Source organism: Phaseolus vulgaris, chromosome 1, assembly GCF_000499845.2.
Source record: "Phaseolus vulgaris cultivar G19833 chromosome 1, P. vulgaris v2.0, whole genome shotgun sequence".
Classification (NCBI taxonomy): domain Eukaryota; kingdom Viridiplantae; phylum Streptophyta; class Magnoliopsida; order Fabales; family Fabaceae; genus Phaseolus; species Phaseolus vulgaris.
Genome location: NC_023759.2, coordinates 47,612,861 through 47,635,952, shown reverse-complemented (window position 1 = coordinate 47,635,952; position 23,092 = coordinate 47,612,861). Strand labels below are relative to the sequence as shown.

General features: G+C 31.3%; 2 protein-coding genes across 3 annotated transcripts; both read right to left on the bottom strand.

Annotated features, from left to right (window-relative positions):
• Window positions 1–4,049: 4,049 nt before the first annotated feature.
• Window positions 4,050–9,930, bottom strand: LOC137814867 (uncharacterized). The gene is made up of 8 exons (XM_068617794.1): window positions 9,790–9,930; window positions 8,649–8,689; window positions 8,364–8,484; window positions 8,202–8,268; window positions 7,110–7,431; window positions 5,462–6,502; window positions 4,804–4,953; window positions 4,050–4,699 (listed from the first exon to the last, which is right to left on the bottom strand). The coding sequence occupies exons 2-8, from the start codon at window positions 8,673–8,675 to the stop codon at window positions 4,268–4,270; spliced, it is 2,160 nt and encodes a 719-aa protein (XP_068473895.1). The 5' UTR covers window positions 8,676–8,689; window positions 9,790–9,930; the 3' UTR covers window positions 4,050–4,267.
• Window positions 9,931–20,854: 10,924 nt separating this feature from the next.
• On the bottom strand, window positions 20,855–21,881 carry LOC137816248 (uncharacterized). 2 transcript variants are annotated; one of them, XM_068619325.1, is made up of 2 exons: window positions 21,532–21,881; window positions 20,855–21,384 (listed from the first exon to the last, which is right to left on the bottom strand). In XM_068619325.1, exon 2 carries the CDS (start codon window positions 21,367–21,369, stop codon window positions 20,977–20,979), a length of 393 nt encoding a protein of 130 aa, XP_068475426.1. In that variant the 5' UTR covers window positions 21,370–21,384; window positions 21,532–21,881; the 3' UTR covers window positions 20,855–20,976. The 2 variants fall into 2 exon arrangements, with proteins under 2 accessions (XP_068475426.1, XP_068475425.1); XM_068619324.1 differs by having other exon boundaries at window positions 20,855–21,405; window positions 21,532–21,876.
• Window positions 21,882–23,092: the final 1,211 nt, after the last annotated feature.

Below are 23,092 nucleotides of genomic sequence, written 5' to 3'. Positions count from 1 at the left end.
CCCAATTGCACCTTAATCATGTTTTGCGCTTAACCTAGTTTGTTTTTGTCTAATTACGTGTTTGGTTGTTAACTTTGTCGGCTAGTCGGCTTCTCGGCCATTCGATAATAAAATACTCATTTATTATAAATGATAAATTATTATCTTGAACTTTGTATACTTAATTTCAGAAAATGTTATTTACTCAAAGGAGAGTTTAGTGCATAACTTTGGTAAGTAAAGTTGTTAAAGATAGTGAGCCAATCAAGTTCACCTTCAAGGACTACAAAAGTTTACTCACCATTCCATGGTAAATTTCTTTTAAAAAAAATTATGTACAACTCAACAAATGAGGTAGAGAAATATCTTTTGGATTTCTCCATTCAAGATCAAGCTTTAAGGTGGATATGTTTATTGACTTTTGACATTGTTTATATTTTATTTAAATATTTAGAATTATAATTTAGTGTTTACATTTTATATTTATTTATGTGATATTTAGAATTATCATTTACAACTATTATTAATGTATATTAAATAATGCCTGGATCATTAAATGCATATCAATTGATGTTTTTTTTATTGTTATCCTAGTAAATTATAACTTGGTTCTAATTTTTATATTAGAAAATAGTATATTGAAAAAGAAGAAAAAAACAAACAAAAAATATATTTTTTAAAAAACTAAGTGAAACAACCTATTTCACCAAATCATAGATCAGGGAACAACTCTACTCAAAAGTAGACTTGTATATTTGTGTAAGTTATAATTAAATTAAAAAAATTGTATGTAAATATTTATTACAACCATTTTCATTTACATTGGGAACGTTTTCCATTTATATTGGAGAATTGAACATAATCCTTATTAAAAGTGAATAGATATATTTTTTATTAGTTATACAATATTTACTTTTAATAACAGTAATTATAAATGTTATTAATAATATTTGATCACTATTACATGCGTGCAAAATAATTAATTTCTTAATATAATCTATTTCTTTTTAATATGATATTAAATATTAATATTTCTCTGGGACCTTCCGTTTAGGAGGAAAAGAGCAAGATAATGTTCACTGAAAATTAAACTTGTTTCGTGATTAATACAATATTTTTCTTTCACTTTAAATATTCGAAGCGATTTGAGTCAATGTAGAAAATATTCATTTAAAAAAATATTTTTGTAAAACTAATTTTTTGTTGAAATTAACTTAAAAATCGGGTTAATTTGATTGTATAATTAAGTTAATAACAAAATATAATATAATTCTTTATGTAATATAAAACCTATTTTAAAGTACTTTAAGTCAAAATTGATTATAGATCAATAATCAATTCTTCAATATCAAATTAAACACGCAATCATGTCAATTAATATTAATTAGCCTACAATTCTACATTCAATCAAACAGGAACTTAGAAATAATAATATATTTGGTATAAAAATATAATTTTTCAAAATTTAAAATTTAAAATATTTTTTTTATATTTTATATTTATTAAAATAATATTTTAAGGAACATTATTTCTGGATTTTTTACCTATCTTCAGTAAATTATTCTGGTTGAGGAAAATATCTATTTTTCTAAAATGAGAGAAAAACTTTAATATAGAAAATATTTCACGACACTACAAGACAACCATGAAATTAAATTATAATTAATTTTAGATATCAAAATAATTAGTTATTATTAGACTAAATCAGATACCATTTTAGATACTAAAAATTTATTGGTATCTAAAATTATTTATATTATTAATAAAAAATTATAAAGTAACTTTTAAATAGATATCTAACCATTAACTATCAAGATTTTAATTACTAATATTCTAGATTCTAAATTAGTCTTTAAAAGACTAATTGAGACCAATTTAGAATCTAAAATATCAGTAGCTAAAATCTTGGTAAATACTAATTCAAAAATTATTTTGTAATTTTTTTATTAATAATAGAAACCACCTTAAATACAAATAATTTTGTAATATGTAAAATAATATATAATTTAGTTAATATAGTGATTAATTATTTTTTTTCTAGATTTAATTGTTATTTAATGAATTTCTTCTACTGCGATATTAAATTATTTTAAATATAATGTTGTTTTTATTAGTTTATTTTATATATAACTATAAATTTCTGAAATATTTGCTCCTTTCTTTTGTAGGGACAGTCTAAAGTATTTGCTACATGCATTAAACCAGAGAAAAAAAAAATGATAGCAAAAAACAAAACAAAAAACTGATAAAGTAGCTAACTTAATTAACGAATGTACTTTCCTCTATGGTTATTAATTCTATATTACAAAATTGTTAATGTTATTGATGCATGTTTGCATTTTGCACAATAAATATAAATATTTCTGGCAAAAACTATTTTTTTTTAAAAGACAAAGTACCAATCATTATAAAAGGGGAAAACTGCATGCTTTATAATTTGTAATGCTTGTATTCTTTAAATGTCGTCAATTTTATTTGAATATTAATCTTTAATAAATGATAAACTTTACTCTCTCAACATACATTTATTGTATATCTTCTTATATTTTACATATTATCAGTTTATTTTAAAGATATATTTTATCCTAAAAGTTAAAGTATATTTTAATATGCCTATGATATATACTTTTTATACTTTGCATGTCAATTGGATAGTTTAACAAATTATAATTAAATATCATAAATCAAATTTAAACGTATATTTTATTTTTAAAACTGATATACAATTGTAAGAAGAATATGACACAAGTTCTTATACTTTTAATATCAACCGATCACTTTAAGTATTTAACTTATACTTTAATTATAATATAATTTATATATTTAAATTTATTTATTTATTGTAAATTTTAATTTTATAGAATAAACATTTACCTTTTATAATTCACAAGTTAAAATACCTTATATATTAAAAATGATAAAATATCTTAAATAACCTTACGATTTCAGAACATTTGAAACGAAAATAAATTAAAAAAGTAAATTAATGTAAATTGGACCCATTTAAATTTCTTGAAATCGGAATTTAAATTTTTAAATTTTATGATTAATGAACAAAAGAAAGCATAAAATTGTACACACATACAAATATAACTTTTTTGGAAATAATTCATTCGCAAATGCATACTTTCAGTTACTTGTCGGAAATATCCATTTTTGTCAAGGGCCCATACTATAGGCCTATCAAGTAAAACAACAATCCGCCTTAGTAGACGGTTTCTTCATGTGCCTCCATATATTATTCTTTCATCCCCATAAATTTTCGTATTTCTTAAAATATTCTTCTGTAATATTTCAGATTATATAATTTAGAAGTTATTTTTCAAATTTATAATTAACTTGTGAAAGTTTTTTCTTCAAATGCATGATTAATTTTTAAATTGTATAATTTGGAAGTTTTTTATAATTTCTAAGTAATTCAGAAGTTTTTTTTCAAACGTGTGTCTGGATTACATAATCTAGAAACTACTCTATGGAAGTGACAAAAAAAAAAAAATTTTTTTTTTATATTTTCTATAGGGTGGCAAAAGAATTTATGGAGTTGAAGGAAGAAACAGTCACCTTAGTATTACCATAAAAGCCCAGGTAGCACAAAAAGATATTGAATGTTTCTAATCAAAATGCAATCAAACATAAAATTTGTGGCCACTCAACACAGGGAAAATGAGAGATTTAATTGAGTTGAACAATTTTTTTATATTATTTGAATATTTATTAGACATATGAAGATGTTTTCTTCCTTTTTTGTAATTAACTTTTGAAATTATTATTACCTAAGAACTTAATGCTGTTGTTTTGTTTCATTTCTTTTTGTGCCCAAAAAACTATTTAGGTCCGCTTCCACTTTACAGGTAACACCCAAAAGCATAAAAACCAAAAAATTGAAAAATTACTTAATTAAAATAACAATATGCTTTATTCAATTTGTATTATTATTATTACTTGCACATAACAAGATAGTTATTGGTTCTAATAAATCAGACGATGAAAATAAAAATATTTCCTTTAACTTAAATGGTACAGCTGAAGTCATTCAATTCAAGGAATAATGAGATGTAAGTGAGTACAGCTTATAGTCCAAAAACACGTATTATTATTATTATACGTGCTAAACACGTCAAAAAACCTAGTACATTAATCCTTTCAAATTGTGCCTCAAATTTAATTACACTTTCTTTTGGTACAACAAAGAATAATTACTCTAACTTCCCATATGGAGTTATTTTGCTGGCTCAGTGTAATGTATCACAAAAATGCGCTTTGATGATTTCTCAACTAACTTACTTGATCAGCACTCGATTCGAACAGCACCACTCTCTGACTTAATGAACTTTGGCTTCCTTACAACTTGTTCCAAGCACTGAATAACATCTCCAATCTGGAAATCATACCAATTGTTAATTACTACTCCACACTCACTCCCCTTTTTCACAGTATCCACATCCTGCTTTTCCCGCTTAAGAGACGTACATTGTCCTTCAAACACGACTTCCCCACTCCTCAGAAGCCTCATGGCTGCTGATCTTGTCACAGAACCATCAATAACACGACAACCAGCTATCTTCACATCAGGACCCTTGGACTTGCTCCCTTTGATTTCAAAGATGTTGAGCACTTCTGCCTGTCCAGCAACCTGGGTTTCAGAAGTCCCAGGGGCCTTCTCTATTATCAATTTGCCTATTTCCTCCAAGAGGTGGTAAATTACACGGTGCAGAATTATCTACAACAAAACCATATAGATGTCAACTTGAAGCCAAAGGTTCTTGTCAGAATCTCTAGCATGCAGTATACTTAATATGAGCATAAGTTTAATAGTTAAAATACCTTGATACTGGCACGAGTTGCTGCCTGACTTAGAGCAGTAGGAGGACTTTTGACATTGAATCCAACTATGCAAGCACCGCAAGCTTGTGCTAAGTCCACATCAGATTGAGAAAGTGGCCCAACGCCAACATGGACAACATTCACCAAAACCTAGCAATTAAATTAAAGAATTTCAACAACCAACTTAAAAGTTCATGATAACTGCAGTATGTTGTTGGTTGTCACAAAGCTTGATTCAAGCATGAATGCCACATCTGAATTAGAAAGAAAAAAAACATGTATGCCAGACCTGGTAATAATTAAAAGCAAATCATTCCAAATTGTCCAAAATATATTGTGAATGATAAACTGGAACTGGTTAATAGTTATTAAATATATTTTTAAAACTGATTACTCTACTGACTTACCTTTTCATATGTCATTTTCATTTCCACCAAACAAACGTTATTAAGTGGGTTAAATGATGGCATGCATAACTAATATATCAAGTCATAAATCATATCTTGTCGTAACCAAGCATTTCACCCATATATAAAAACATAAACTGTTTTCTTTGCCACCACTCTGCCTGTGTATAAAAGGTGAAACGCTTGCATCTATAAACACTAGCATGTGCAAGCAAAAAATAGTTTACTATAAAACTATAATATTCACAAACCTGAGCACTGTTTAAAGTTTTCAATGCATCAGTGACAGCTTGAACAGTTCCCTGAACATCTGCTTTTACTATCACTGGCAGTTCAACCCTCAGTGGAACCTCCATGGAATCATCTGAAGTAGTTGGTTTGTCCTCTATCATCTTATTCTTTAGCCTGTTTTCCTCATATTTCCTTTGCCTACCAGAACTAAGCATTCTTGCTCGCTCCTCAGAATGAACAACAATAACATCATCACCAGCCATTGGCAACCCTCGGAGCCCTTCGATCTCAACAGGCATAGCAGGTGTTGCTCGTTGAGTTAACTTCCCTGCCATATCTTTAACAGCCCTTATTCTTCCCCATTGTGAGCCTACAACGACATGCTGACCACAAACTAGAGTCCCTGCCTTTACTATAGTAGTTACCAATGGACCCCGTCCCTTGTCAAGTCTTGCTTCCACCACATATGCTTGAGCAGGCCCATCAATTCGTGCTTTAAGATCCATCATATCCGCCTGAAGTAGTAAGGCTTCCTCTAGGTTATCCAGTCCAATTTTTTTAGTTGCTGAAACTTCAACAACCTGAATATCCCCACCCATCTCCTCCAGCAGCAAGCCCTCTGAAGCAAGCTGCAGTTTAACTTTTTCAGGATTTGCACCTGGTTTATCACATTTATTAATTGCAACTACAATTGGAACATTAGCTGCTTTCGCATGGGACATAGCTTCAAGTGTTTGAGGCATGACACCATCATCTGCAGCAACAACCAGCACCACTATATCTGTAACTGCTGCACCTCTTGCCCGCATTGCACTAAATGCAGCATGACCAGGAGTATCAAGAAATGTGATTGATGCTCCCGATGGCATGACCACAACAAAAGCACCTAGATGTTGTGTTATGCCACCAGCCTCCCTGGCTGCCACTGATGTTTGACGCAAGGCGTCAAGAAGAGATGTTTTACCATGATCAACATGACCCATCACTGTTACAACAGCAGAACGAGGTAAGATTTCAGAACCTTCAGCTGAATGTAGTCTCTTAACATTGATGCCAGCCTCCTGCAGCAGCAAGGAACTAATTAAGTGAATAAATAACAAAAAAGAGAAACAAAATCGTTCATCACGTGACAAATTTTGAGGGGGGGAAAGGAGGGTGAAGACATGCAATACCCATAATGGATGTAAAAAAAAAATCTTGTATGAATAACTTAGTATAATGCCTCAATCATGGTTTTAAGTAAAATATTTTTCCAAATCTACCCATACTTTAGGCCAAGTCTTTTTTCGGTTACTTCCCTTTATTTTTTCTATGCATGCTGTATCCTTTAGCAGAAGGGGAGGTGCACAAAACAGCCCAATTCCAACTAATTTCAAGAAAAACACTTCATAAAGCTCCCTAAACTCCACCAAAACTTCACAATTAGATTTTAGATTTTATTCAAAATTCAAATCACTAAAACACTACAAAAGCTAACTCCAAATCTCATATGTCGAGCAATAAATTAAGTCAAACAAGAGCTACTTTCAATTTATTCATAACAAGTTGTCATTAAATGAGATATGACAAGGATAGACAAACAAGTATTGGGATCAAAAGAAGGTAGTCCGTACTAGTTCCTAATATTCACTGGTTAAAAGCCATTTGTCACTAAGAAGGAGAAAATACCATTGCGGCCAATTCAGCAACATCCATGCTGAGAAGCTCAAACTCTGATTCAACCTTTTCACCAACATTAGTGAGGATGTCCTGCAAAGAAGATACTGATTTTCCAGTGCGCTTTGCCAGTTCAACAAGGGTCATGCCTTCAAATATTTCTACTGTTTTATCAGGATTTGGTTTTTTAGCGGTGACATTAGAATGGCCATAAGGAGCTTTAACAGGTGTCTGGTTCCTATCATCCCTTCTCACATATTTCACCCTCTTTGGGGTCTTCAGACCTAATGGTCCATCACTTCTTGCCCAGACTTGTGAACTAGCATGGAAGCACCTATAAATATAATCAAAACACCTCACTTCTGGGCCTTTTCTATTTCATTTAAGCAACTTTTGCATAAGAGTCAAGTACTAAATCTCCATACAGTTCAGGATTTCAACTAAGTTCATTTCTTTATTTTTAGTAAAATAAAATAAGTTCTACCTAAGGCATTTTCATCTACATGTGAAGATGATTAATAAAAATCAGGATTATTTTATAATAGGATTGCTAGCATATTACTAACAAAACAATCAAAGCCCATCTAGAACTCTCTTGACACCTATTAATGCTAGTTATGTCATTTTTTTAAAATGAGATTAAGAACATAATACTACGAAAATTTTGCTCCAGCATTGACTAATCAAAGATCAATGAAGTATTTTTTCCTCTACTAGTAATTATGTCAAATCTCACAATCAAAAATCAGTAAAGTAAATTTACCATCTATATTCAATTTCAAAAACATCACAATTAATGAAATGATTTCTCATTGATGACACACCTGTATGGAATGGTGGTACCACATTGGAATAAACCCATATTATCACCGATGCAGCACTACTTATGTACTCAGAATAGTTCTGATAAATTTAGGCTTCATAAATATACCCTCACATAGTTGGCTTTATGCACACTCATATATTCACATATTTGGAAGCTGAACTCAGTCTCCTATTCCAATCACTATGCATAGGCCCATTTTGTTATCATCGTTATCTCACCTAAATGTTAACTCTATCAATGGTTCGTTTTGAAACATGAAAATTGAAATGTCATTTTACCGTATTCCACATTCTTTAGTCTCAGTGCCCAAACTAGCCACGCCCTGAGATGATTGGTTGATGAAATCTGCATCGTGTAGTTAAAGGAATTAGTGATTAGCAGAGTGTGTACAGTATAAGGACAAGAAAAACAATATTAAAAGCACACAGCGTGTCAATTACCTGTCAAGCATTTTGCCGATGCATAAACAGATTGTGCAGCAAAGGTGGATGCAAAATTTGATCCTGTCACATGCCTAAATGGCGTTGCAGTCAAAGCTCTAGTAAAATTCATATATATTCTCTGCATTCACGTAACAAAAACGAACATTATCAGAAACTGAGTGAGCTATAACATAGTAACTTATACAGGAAAAGTTCAATCACTAGCAACCTGGACAATTGTCACATTTAATGAAAATTTTTTATAAAAATAAATTTTGCATATGCATATAAAAGTCAACTCACCTTCTTTCCAAGCTCGCGCCACGCCATTCATATGCATATAACTGCAAAATTATGCCTAATGCAAATTATTCACACAAAAATGGACAGGGGAAGTGGTAGAAGTAATCAAAAGCTCATAAATGGTGAATTATTCATGTCCAGTATAGCCACAAAAAATTGAACATTTCAGATTGTACAAAAGAGTTAGGATAATGATCAGGAAAGACAAATAATATTAAAATAAATGCATAAAGGGGGTCAAAAACCACTATACATTATAGAGGTTTTTCGAGTAACTAAAAATTTCAGTTTCTGTACAAGATTTAGCAAATCAATTTGACAAAGGCATTCAAGGAAACCAAGATCACCACTACACTTTTTAAATTGACTATTACAGTTGACACAGGCAGCGGTCAAATTGCATTTAGTCAATTTTACCGATAAAAAAATACCCTGTTGGGAGTCAATTTTGTAATTTAACATGTTCTAATACCCTCTTCGCAACACCACAGTTGTCAGACATGAGTACTAACAAGGAAGCTCATCTGTTGTAACTTGTGAAGGGTAAACTCCTCGTTCCAGAAGAAGCTGGAGCTTGGGGTGAGAGCTCAACAGCTATACAACAAATCCAAAACCAAGGGTACCAAGCAAGTGGATGACCAGAATGTTTATTGGATGGACCAAAATAACATTATTGACCCATTCAGAAAAATATTTCAAAAAAAGGAAAAAAAAAAAATCAACCCTTGTCCCCTTTAATAATGGATGGATTCACGGATACCCAGTCCACCAATCAAACAATTTTACAAAAGGGAAATCCAAGCACCCCAATCCACCCATTAGCTATCATGGCATTGTTCAACTTTTTTCTTTTTCTTCTTGTCATTTTTTTTTTGCTACAGCTTGTGTGATCTAATTTCAACTTAAATTGATAAAATAGGATGGAAAAATATATATGGAGAAAAGTAGTGGTGATATAATAGAATATGATGGAAGCACAGGGAAAAAGGGAAGGAACAGAATTAAAGCATAGAGTGCATAGCTAGGGTGAGAGTGCGAGTGCAGAACTAGAACAGCAATCGTAAGGTTAATGGATTAAAGAGTGAAGATAAGAGTGACGAAGAATTGGCTTATTGATAAGATGAACAGAGAGAAACAAAACCTTTGAGAAAAGCGATTGGTGTGATTTACAAAACCCACGATTGCCCAGTGAGGTGATGTTGAGGAACAACAACGGCCATTACCACCGCCATAGGCTTAGCATAGCCACTCTTTCCCAAAAACCACTAACTTTAAAATTATTAACTTCTTTAAGGGTCGCTGTAATGTGATACAAGCCCGTATGGAAGATACCACAAAAGCCCAATTAGCTTCTCCCCACCAGGAAGCCCATATAACAATGGGTATTTCTAAATGAACCCTACATTTTTCTTTTTCAACCCCTACATTTTTCCTCTACCCTCGATAGTTTTGAGTGATTATGGAATAGGGGTTCGTAAGCAAAACGTGTTTCCAGAATAATGGTTCCATAAGCAAAGTGTGTTTCTAGAATAGGAAATCCGGAAGACGAAAAACCATTTCAGAATATTTATTCTGAAACATATTTTTTTTTAATTTTCAAAATGATAAATCTGGAATTCGTGTTTCGGAAAGTATATTTCATAAATAATTTGGAAGTAATTTTTAAAAGGGGTAAAATGGTTTTTTTTTAAAATGATGGGGTGCAGGAAGCCATTTTTGGGGGTACATGGAGAAATGCCCAAATTATTGTGTGGTTAAAGATTAATTAACCACTAATAATGTGACGAATCAACCATAAAAATGACATTATATTTTATTTAATATAATGATAACAAAAATGTAAATGCATTCTTCATCTATTTAACAATTAATTATCTTCTTAGTGTAAACCTAATAAATTTAAATACGACCTTTTGTCATTTAACCACCAATTACTTTTTAATATTATGATAAGAAATTTAAATGTGGGTTAATCCCTTCTTTTAAGTAAAAAATATATTAATTAGGGCTGATTGGTTGTAGTTAGGATGAGTAAGTTTGAACTTCATTGAAAAAAAATGTAAATGTGCATATTAAGAAGACGGTGTGACAGAAAAGAGACCATCTCTTAAGAGATTAATTTCGTAAGGAAAAGTTGAAAATTAAAGTTTTGAAGGAAAATAATCAAAGTTTGAAGAATATTATAAAGGAATTATTAGGTATAAGGAAATAATATGTAAATAAAGTAGATGATTTAAGAAGAATGAATATGAAATAAGTTCATAAAAAGTAACTAAATTAAGTTTTTGCAAGGTTACACCACTATGTATCTAAATTTAAAAACATTATTTTGGTATTAATATGAAGTTGGTAAAAGTTTGGACATTGGTTTAACACATAAAATTCAGTGTCATATTATATGAAGGTGAAGAATGTAGTTTACCTTTGCCTCCAAAAGCACTTCTTCTACACTAATTCAGCTTTATTCTTTCCAAGTTCTTCTCTCTCCCTCCTATTCCTATTCCTATTCCTTTATTACTTGTACTCCAGGTTTAGCAAACCCTCCCCTTGCCGCTCCAACTTTGAAAACCAAAAACAAACTATGAATAGTGGTGGATTTTGTTGGGAAGAAAAGGTGAGTACAAGTGGAGTGGTAAGTTAGAGGTGGTTACTATATTTATTATCAATAAAAAATCATTTTAAATTACAGATATTATTTTGTTACATATTTCTACTTTTAAATATATGTAAGATCAAATAAATTACAATATTTTATTTTATTTTATTTCAAATTAAACAAAATCGTATTTCTATAATTAAAAATATTTTTTACCTATTTTTTCAGTTTATCTTTTTAATATATTTTAGTGTGTTTTAAATTTTATTATTTTTGGTGTTTATTTTCTTAAATCAATTCTATTTTCCTTTATTTAATTTTTTTAATTATTTAAACAAAATGGTCTGTTAACAAAATTTTAAGAAACTTTAAAATATATATTAAGCATATTTAATAATAATAATAATAATAATAATAGTTATATGCCATTTATTTAAAAAAAACTACTTGAAAAATCAATTCCTGTAGATCTAATTATAGAGAATCTTTTATAAAATAAATTAAAATATAAAAATTATTGGAGTGAACAGGTGAGATTGATTGGAGTGAATTAACAAATCAATTTATAAAATGATATTATACCTACAAATCATCAGGTCACCCAACTAGATTAATCAAAACAATTAGAGAAAACTGAATTTTAAACTATTATAAAATGATTTATAAAATAATATTTTCACTCACTTATATAATATTACAAAAATGTTTTATTAACACTATCTGTCACTAAGAGAGACTTGACACCTGACATTAATTAAAGCAAAACGCAAATGCAAAACTGATTTCGCAAAACTGGTTATCCGTGTGTCTGTTAGTGGTTACCTATGTGATTATGTGATGTTTATAGTCACCCACTCTTCATGGAAAAAAAATCATTTTTTTTAATAAAAATCATATATTACATCGGTTAGATGACTTGACTGATGTAGGTTTCTCCACATATACTGGCACACACAAAACTGATTACATGTATGTCTGTAAGTTCACCTATGTGACGTTTATGGTCACCCACTCTTCATGAAAAAAAATCATTTTTTTTAGTAAAAACCATATATTACATCGGCTTAACCGATATAAAAATCATATATTACATCGGTTAGATGACTTAACCGATGTAGGTTTCTCCACATACACTGACACACAAAATTGATTACCCGTGTGTCTGTAAGTGATTACCTAAGTGACGTTTATGAACCACTCACTCTTTATGAAAAAAAAAATCAATTTTTTTAATATGGGTCATATGTTACATCGGTTAGATAACTTAACCGATGTAATATGAGTCATTTTGAGTAAAAAAAAATATATTACACCAGTTGTTTCTAAGAACCGATGTAATACATTCTTTTATATCCTATTTTGAAGCTCGTGCTCGCGCACAATCTCACTCTATCACGTCGTTAACACGTTAAATGTGTGTCAGAGCGTGGTGTCAATATACTCATAATATTAATTATTAAATATATTATCTTCAACAAAGAAAACTAGCAGTTGTGACGCGACCTTCCAAAGCAAATCCTACAGCCGCAGCGACAACACTCCAAAGCTCAACGGCGAAAGGAAGACGAAGTAGACTGAAAACAGGGACTACAAGCAGCGGAGAACCAAAAATGCAGTAATGGAAGAACCCAAAACACGTGAGCAGAAGCGCGAACGAATAACAGTGAAAGCGAAGCGCGTTTTGATAAAAAAAATCCTATTAGATCGGTTGTTAATAGCAACTATGTAATGTTGGTTGGCAAAAATGTATAATTGGACCATCGCTGTAAAGGACTGTGTGTCAGTGAATACAGTAGGTAGCTGTTATTGTAGGTACTCCATGTTTGGTACCTTCCAAAACCCAATTAATCATATACCACTTATTTCTTAGCACTCAGAAAAGATAAACTGATTTTACAGTTGCCTAATTTCAAGTTATGGTGTAATCAACGTCTTCTGTTTCCTTCCCGCAAAATAAAATTTCTCCACATTCTAATACATTTTACTGTGACTGCATTAGCCATAATAACATCATAGAATAGTTTGCTAACAGAAAGTGAGTTTTGTGTGAATGGCCCTCCTTGATCTGCACAAGTGTGAGGAATGAGACAGAACAGGAAGACCCCATTGAGTGGAGAGAACTATTGCAGGATACATGTTTTCCATCTTCATTCTCTCCACAACCTCACTGTATAGTCTTACAATTCTGACCACTGCTAAGGAAAGCTTCCTACACCGTGACAACCTAAGACCTCGTAATCTTCCATTCACATATTTCACCCAACAACGTCTTCCACCCCTCATCATCTTTTCCCCCGAACTTGACACCTTTTCATAGCCACATCTCCTGCGTTTGCTAGCCAAGTATTGCCAACCCAACTTCAGCATTGTGAACAGAAAAGATGTTATAACGGTATCAGTGTATATGAATGTGTGTGTGCCTAAACCTAAAGCTCCTTCAACTGATGTTGTGGCTTGTACTAGCTACACCTTATATAATACATGAATGTGGCTTCATGCTTCAGCACACTTATTCTTCTATGAGGTTGAAGCAGATAGAGACAATGTTACCTCATTTTAAAACTTTTTAACACATGGCTACAAAACTTTGCCACTTCAGAATCTGAAAGTTGTTCTTCCGCGTTCTCCTTTAAATATATATGCAGCTAGTAATCCAAATTAGTTGGTGGTTGGAGGAATATTTGATGCATGTGCAATGATTGATGTGCCCGTTAAAAATATAAAGCTAAAGCTAATCATTTGCTTAACTGTGGAATGTATGTGGCTGTGATATTTAGCTGCTAAGTATATTTAATCATTTCTTCCTTTCTTTCATGAACTTTTTCCAAAATAAACTCTAATTTGTCCTTTTAAAAATATATCTAGCATGCACTACCAGTTTAGTCCAAGTTTCAAATCTTGTTCTTTGACTAACTTAACCACCTTTTTTCTTCTTAATTATTTCTTTTCCAAAAGTTTAGAAGGGTTAAGCTGTAGCTTCCCACCATTCTGCGAACCTAGCTATTAAACATATTTTTAATACCTAGTCATTGTACCAATTAAAAGCAATATTTTTAGTTAGTATAGAAATTCTTTTATGTGATTTTTACTAGCCTTTCTACTCATATAAGTGAATAGAACATTTTCCACTTGGATGCATTCAAACAATACATTTTTTTTACCTTTCAATTCTACTATTGTAATAATATAAACTGAACACAAGTCTTGCATCGTTGGTTGAAAGAGTTAGTAGGAACATGAGAGAGTTATTCATAAATCATAGCAATAGTCTATAAACCTAAATTGATTACCACCTAACTCGTTGTGAACACGCCAATTGAACTTTGAAAATGGTTCATTTCATTTCCACCAAACCCATGTGTGAGGTAACGGTAGCTAGTAACACATGCTACTCTCTGTATACTTGAAACTGTGTCATAGATTTCTGTGCTATATATATATATATATACATGTATATATAAATATATGTGTGTGTGATGGATCTATATCTGCTAGTGAATTTATGACATAGAAAATAATCATTTTCTGCAGATTGAGTCTCGTAGCTGTGGCTAATAATTTCCTTTTGTTATGTGCCACCATTCAACACTTCACAAGTATATTCCCAAAGTTCAATCAATTTTGCCTGATAGTAGTAATGATAAAAGAAAAGGAGATAATAAACGTGGGTATAAGAAAAAGAAAGAAACAGATAAAAATGAGTGAAAATTTGTTGTAAAAGAAATTAAATAAAACAAAAAGATTTTTCACCACAATTTGAATTCAAAAACACTCCCCAGAGTATTATTACAAAGTGGACTTTAAGCCTAACTCAACCCCATAAAACCGGCTCATAGGGTTGAGGTTTGCACCCACTTATATACAATGAAAGGCTCTAATCTCTAGTCGATGTGGGATCTCCAACACACCCCCCTCACGCCGAGACTGCCAACTCGTGCGTGGAATTATATATTTTGGGTGGTCCGATAACGGCCCGATAGCAGATGACACGATAGGCCCAACAAATACTCGCTAGGATAGGCTCGAAAATGGCTCTGTATATTGGAGAGTAAAATACATGGTGTATATATAAGAAAAAGATTAAGACCTAGCTGAAACAGAAAAATGAAAGTTGGGTCAAACAAACAAAGCCCAATAATTTAAAATAGAAAATTAAATATATTAACACCCCCCTCAAGCTGGAGAGTAGATATTTGTCAGGCTCAGCTTGGATTTGAGAGTAGAGAATTGTGCGGAAGCAAGGGGCTTGGTGAATATGTCAGCAACTTGCATTGCAGAAGTAATGGGTAGTAGTTTGAGGAGACCAGAGTTAAGTTTTTCACGAACTAGGTGGCAATCAATTTCGATATGCTTGGTTCGTTCATGAAAAACTTGATTGGAAGCTATTTGAAGGGCAGATTTGTTGTCACAGTAATGGAGTAGGAATAGCATTTATTAAGAAAACAGCATGATTTACAGCAAATTCCCAAAAAATAGGAGGAAGATTTGCTTGAAAAAGTAAAGCCCGGGTTACATTTAGTATGTGTTGATGTTTACGTTCTACAATGCCATTTTGTTGTGGTGTTTCAACACAAGATTTTTTATGTATAATTCCCTTTGAAGCATAAAAATTTGACATAGCAAACTCAACACCATTGTCAGTACGAATCGTTTTGATATTAGTTTTGAAATGATTTTGAACGAAAACAGTGAAGTTAATGATGTGCTGACGCACTTCAGATTTGTTATGCAACAGAATAACCCAAGTATAACGCGAGTAATCATCAACAATAGTCAAGAAATAACGAAAACCTTGCATAGAAATTATGGAACATGGTCCCCAAATATCAAAGTGTACAAGATCAAAAATAGCAGAGGTAACAGTATTACTTAAAGTGAAAGGAAGTTTTCTCTGTTTTGCACGACTACAAGTGTCACATACATGATGAGTATCAACAGCAATAAAAGAGTATTGTTTACTTAAGACATGTAATGTTTCATGTGAAGGGTGTCCTAGTCTATAATGCCATAGTGTTTTGTCTGTGATATTACAATTAATAAAAGGAGCAAAACAATGCGGTTTAGATTGACTAGAAGCAGGCAAGGTAGTGACAAGATACAAGCCAGCAGTGGCTTTAACTGTACCAATCCTCTCTTAAGTGAGATTGTCTTGTATAATGCAGTGGGTTGAAGTGAAAGTTAAAGTGCATTTAAGTTGGTGTGTGAGTTTAGAAACAGATATTAAGTTTAATTGAAAATGAGGCACGTATAACACATCAGACAAATAAAACTGATCAGAAAAACGTACTAAACCAGAATATGTGGCATAAACAGTTTGGCCATTTGGAAGACTAATTAAGACAGGTTTAATTTTAGTATAAGTAGTAAATACGTTCAAATTGTGACAAACATGATCAGTGGCACCAGAATCAATAATCCAAGATTCTTTTATAGAAGATAGTGAAGAGAGAAACTTACCTGTTGAAGAATGCTCAGTATTGGGCATTTCATCCATAGAGATGCTGCCGACTTGATTAATTTGAGTGTGAGAGGCAGGATCCTCAAGGTTTTGCTGACGCAAAATGTTAGTAAGGAATTGGCACTGTTGTGATGTAAGTTGAATCCCCTTTACATCCTGTTCTTTAGGAAAAAGCTCAGAAAAAGTGTCAGTAGTAATCATATTATTGGCTTGGGATGTCCAATTGGTGAATTTGTAGCCAGGAGGGAACCCATGCTTTTTATAACAGGTGTCAACAGTGTGGCCAAGACGATTACAAAAAGTGCAGACTTTTCTAGTAAAAGAAAACTTTGAGGTTTTAACATTACCAGGAAAACCCACTTTGTGAAAACAAACAGCCTCAGTATGACCATATTTACCACAAAAATTGCATGTAATAGTATGACTACTATTAAGACTATGAAGACTAGGGTTTTCATTAAACATTGCCTAAAAGATTTTTAAAACCAATCAAGATTTTGAAAGAGAACAGAAAAAAAAAAACCAAGAACAGCAAAGAGGGAAATAAAAATCAGAGAGAAGCGCAGCAGAACTCTTCATTCGAAGAGCTCTGATACCATATTACAAAGTGGACTTTAAGCCTAACTCAACCCCATAAAACCGGCTCATAGGGTTGAGGTTTGCACCCACTTATATACAATGAAAGACTCTAATCTCTAGTCGATGTGGGATCTCCAACACACCCCCCTCACGCCGAGACTGCCAACTCGTGCGTGGGATTATATATTTTGGGTGGTCCGATAACGGCCCGATAACGGGTGACACGATAGGCCTAACAAATACTCGCTAGGATAGGCTCGAAAATGGCTCTGATACCATACGACAGTAAATGAAGATGAATATTCATTGTCTGATGCGATGCTTTAATGTAGCGTACGTAATCGCACGTAATCGTAATGAAGAAAGAGAGGTTTTGATGAACCCTAATTGTAGAGAGAAAAATAAATATAAAAGAAATTGGAGAGTAAAATACATGGTGTATATATAAGAAAAAGATTAAGACCTAGCTGAAACAGAAAAAGGAAAGTTGGGTCAAACAAACAAAGCCCAATAATTTAAAATAGAAAATTAAATATATTAACAAGTATAGCTGTGCAAACGAAATTTAGCTAATAAAATTTGATTAAGTTGATTGAACAGGATATAGGTGTATTATTGTAAATTATATATGCATTTCATTCTTACAAATAAATAAGTGTCGTGTTCTAAGTATAACTTAAAACTAATAACATTCTTACAAATATGCATTTCATTTTTTTCATCTCTTTTACTTTTTGTATTCTTATATTTATCAATCTACTTTCAGTTTCTATAATATTTCAACATGTATTTTGGCTGAAAAAATATATAAATAAATAATTTTAATTATTAGTCTGATATATTTGATTTCATAGTTTTTCACCATGTTGATTTATTTTCTTCAGAGCAAGACAACTTAATAGTTTTATAAAATTTTAAATTTAAATATTTAGAGTATTATCTTCAATGTTTGAGTATAGGTCATTTGATGTTTTAATCAATTACATTTATGTTAGAAAAATAAAAATATTAATATCGCAATTAGTTGGAAGTAACTTATTTTGGATTAATTATTACAAGAAATTACAAATTAAGTTTACCAAATTTTTAAACAAATTACATGGGTGTGACAATTAGAAGAAATAAAAACACATGGGTCAAAGCCCAACTTGTTTGCAAATTTCGGCCTAACAAAAAGCAAACTAATGGAGAATTTCTTTTTCCCTACCATTTTGATAATTTTGATGCAATATTATCAGGAACTATTTTGTTCTCATTTTCCTTTTGCATTGGAGACTTATGACCATCCAAGTGGCATTAGATGTGTAATTTTGTTGATACCTTTATTTGATTTCAATTTTGTCTTATTATGTGCATCTTTTTTTTTTCTATAAATACAATAAGTCCCTCACTTTGTCTCATGTAGGATTTTTGGTAAGATAGGCTATTAACTTCTAATTGAGGCAATTCTAGTCTACTTTATTTTTCCTATCTCTATTCTAATGCAATTGTTTCTTAAGTTTTTGTATTAAATTCAATTTTATTCAATCTCATTAAGAAAAATAAATATGTTTAAGCATTCCTACTCCGAATATATACTAGTTAAAATTTCATAGAAGTAAGAGAAGTTTACTTCAAACTCTAATTATCTACTTAGTAAATTTAGTTTGAAAATTTTGAAACCGTCTTATTTTAGCTGTGTTGTTATGACACTTATTTGAAAATTTTGGTTTCATTGAAATATTAGGATTAAGTTAAAGAGCAATTGAAATAAAATTTTGTAAGAGAATTATAAATAAAACTGATCTTAAAGTTTAGTAAAAAAAATTTGATGAGAAAGACCTAATCTGATTAAAAAGTCTAAAGTCAAATGAGTTTTCATTTTTTTTTAATTTTCTATCAAAAGTTATAAGTTTTTTATGTTTTTTTTACCAAAGGACTCTGATGTTAAATATACACTAAAAGAAGTTAGAAAAAAATTATTTCAAAAATCAATATGTAGTTATTTTTAATGATTTTTACAAAATAGGATAAATAGTAAGAAAAAAAAAATACACCAAAAAATACAACAAATTTAGGATTAAAAAAGTGAATGCAGAAAATACAATGTGAATAAAAAAATCAAAATGGTAAATAATAAATGATGTGCTTTGATAAAAAAAAAAACTTAAATACAATAGAAGAAAATCGTACACCAATACAAAATATCCATAAACATCGATTTAAACCCTAAAAACTCTCTAAAACATCCACTCACAGCATACATGCAGTTGTAAAAAAAATGAGAATGAAAAAAAAAATCATATCGAAATCACAATAAAAATTGAGAACTCTAATTTAAATAATTTTATATTACGAGTGTTATCCAATATAACACTGGATATGTACGCTGAATAAGTCTACAATAAACAAGTTTTAATTATTTATAAAAGTTAAATTTATTATTATTTTTCTTTATCGGTTATAAAATATGTAACATTTTACGCTAGTATATATATTAAAAAGTACAAATACTCTTAATATATAATTATAATATTATAAAAAAATTATAATTTTTGACACAATTTTTGTAACTTTATTACAAATTCTTTTATTTTAATAATTAATTTTTTATCGTATAAAAAGAATACTCTTAACGTGTGTTTTCAGTAGTATTTATTTGCAATTGTTTGCACGCTATTTAACGAGGCTTTGTGGATCAGATAAGAACAGATTCAACTACAGTCCCACAAATAAATTGCATGTGTTCCTTGCTTCACATCTATGTTACCAATGCAAATGCGTTGACATTTCTCAACATTAATTTAAACAATAAAACCAAACTTATAACAAAATACTAGTAATAATTTTGGATCAATCCAAAAAAGAGAAAATGAACAATATGTTGCCCAAATTACAAGTTAGCACACAATTCTTTGCTTATGCAATTCGCTTCACCAGATTTAAAAATAGGTCTATCTAATGATTTTTCTTCCTCCTAGAAGTTGGTGATGTTATTTATCAGGCTGTTGAAAATTTATTTGCCTGTGACCAAAAACTTTAGTTGCTGATGTAGTTTTAAACTTTATATACGGACAGTAAGTAAATAATTGTTGTGTAATAAAATCAGGTTGTTGTGTATTTATTTGCTTACGACGAAAAGCTTCATTTGCTGATGTACCTTTTAATTATGGACGGTGAGTAAATAGGACCATAAATAATTGGAACATAGTTTTTGGTGAGTGTTTGCAGTGCCTCGATTTTACCTTAGCATTTTATTTTTGTTATATTCAATAACTCATAAACACAACAGTAACTGTAGCAACCGCCAAACACAGAGTTGCCCGTGAGTGTTGAATTCCTGATCAAACAGAAGAAGAAGCCCCTAATGATAACCCATGAAAAAGGAAAAGTATCCACATATTGCTGCTGTGTTCTCACGGTTTAATGGAAAAATATGAAGCCACAAAGTTAACAAATCATGCAACAGAACCTATGATTCCCACTTCAAGTTACTTCATATGTATATAACAAACAAAAAGATATGAACAACAAAAGGAAGAAAACAGACAGAAATACGTTTTGAGACCAACAAGTAAAGGAGAACAAACAATATGTGCAATATATGTCTATTTCTTTGTTCCAATAAAAGACTACATAGTAACTGATGAATCATGAAATAAAAAACATTTTTTTCTGCTTTTCTGCTGAGTTGTGATGGTGGATGAGTAATGGTACTACCAGAAACAAGAGGAAGAGTCGATTTTGCGGTTGTGGGCATTGAGAAGGCGTGAAAACCTTCTCCTGCGGTAATAGAAGCCGCATTTGATTCTGATCCTTGAAAACACCAACCTCCTAAGTTTCTTAGCAGATCGCAGCCTTAGCCACAGAACCTTCTTGACACGAACCAACGATCCTTTCACTCTCTCTTTCAGACTCTTCTTTCGACAAAACTGATAGCTTCTCAAGAACAGTTGCCTCTTCTCCATCATAGTGTAGCTGTGCTCGGCGTCAGGGTAGTAATGCCCGAAAGACTCACTCCGAAATAACGGGTTCAGACTAACCCTACCCATCATCACATTCTCAACATTCTCACTACCTTTCCTCTGATTCTTACGAATGAGTATCATGGTGCCACCCAAAAGCTGAAACAGAAAAGACAACAGCTAGAACAAAACAATTCTAAAATTTAGCGCCATTAAATAGCAGTGAGAATAAAATGGTTTGGTTTCGCAGTGACAAAAGATAGAGAAGAATGGAAAAGGGGTATGAACTGTAGAGATTCCACGCACCTTGTTGTTGCTTGCAACGCGAGCCAAGCTGTGCGCCGCCGCAATAGCTAAAGCTAAAGACAGCTCCTTTTTTCTATACTCTGCGATTATTGGTGGTTTCTTTGTACAACTCTTTCTTCTCCGAAAAGCGTAACCACTTTAACACGTGGATCCTTCTATAGGTTCTTGTTTTTTTAATGAACGGTCACGTGTCTTCTGGGCTTTCACCACTTTTTTATTACTTTTTTTTCTCATTGCATAAACACTGCCATTTTCGCGTTACACATAGTTATGCTTAATGGTGAGGGGGGGTCTCTTGACGTGTAACAGTAAATGCAAGGAAGAACACAAATCTTTGCACACAAGTGACAACAACGGTGCACAGTATCTACCGGAATTGGAATGAATAAATGATAAAATTTGGTTTTGGTTGGGTTTATGAATTGAAAATATGAGGAATTCATGCAGCATAAGCAATTGTTACAGTTGTTCAAAGAATTAGATAAATTAAGAATTGAATGTGCACGATAGCAGTGTTTGTGGTTGTTGAAAGAGTTAGATAAGAAAGTTTTAGTTCAGTTCTCTTGGTTTCTTACCAATCAACATAAGGTGCAACTACCATTTTAATTCGGCATCTTTCTACATTATCTGCAACTTTAAGCATTCTGCATCTTATTCCAAATACTAGAAAACATCATTTTCTCTGTTGATTCAGTGCTTTGAACATATGATTTTCACTTTTGACTAAATTCAAATAAGAACAGATTAAGTCTTTCTTCAAGATATCCTCTATCATACTTGTTAGATATATACTATATAGAATCACAATCACAGAAGCCTTTAAAGTCTTCCCAATGAGTTATGGATATCAACCACACGCTTAATTGTGACCACAGATTCAAACGTTTTGTTACTATCAACAACAACCATAATCACCACCACGGTCAAACCCAAATGAATGGAAATATCTAAAATTCCTCAATGCTGAAAATAAGTGGTGATATTTTTCGGGATCTTATAATAGTATCATAGAGTATTACATATATAAGAATACTATACATATTACTGATTTTTTTTTTAATTTTTTAAATAAAGTTCTAAATAAAATTATTGGTGAGAAAATATTAATGACAAAAAAATACTTAAAATTTAATTTTATAATTATATGTTTTTATTAAGATTTATGAAATTAAAGTTGATTTTTAAAAATTGTTTTATTCCTTATTTGCCTTTTAGAAATTTTTATTATATTTTATGATGTAATTTTATTTTATACTTTAAAATTAAATTTGTGTTATACTTTATATTTTAAATAATTTAGATGCTTTGTATATGTTTAGAAGTATGTACTCCAGGACTTAAGTGCCATTTAACATGCTGTGATAAATTGTGAAAATACTAGGAATAGCCTGAAAGTTTTAAGGGAAGAAAAAATGTGTAACCAATGTACATTCCATTGATGTTCTCCAGGTCTAATTAAAAGAGCTTTGGCTGTTCCAAAACCTTATTCTCCATGGTCACATTATATTTTGTGCTTTCTATCCCAATTTGTGGTGGTTAGATTATGCAATTCAAATATTAT

Excerpts from the sequence above, each read along its gene's own strand:
- LOC137814867 (XM_068617794.1), bottom strand. The coding sequence starts at position 8,675 with ATGGCGTGGCGCGAGCTTGGAAAGAAG. Across the intron at positions 7,432-8,201 it reads ACTAAAGAATGTGGAATACG|GTGCTTCCATGCTAGTTCAC; the intron begins GTAAAATGACAT and ends TTATATTTATAG. Across the intron at positions 6,503-7,109 it reads TTGCTGAATTGGCCGCAATG|GAGGCTGGCATCAATGTTAA; the intron begins GTATTTTCTCCT and ends TTGCTGCTGCAG.
- LOC137816248 (XM_068619325.1), bottom strand. The coding sequence starts at position 21,369 with ATGATACTCATTCGTAAGAATCAGAGGAAAGGTAGTGAGAATGTTGAG.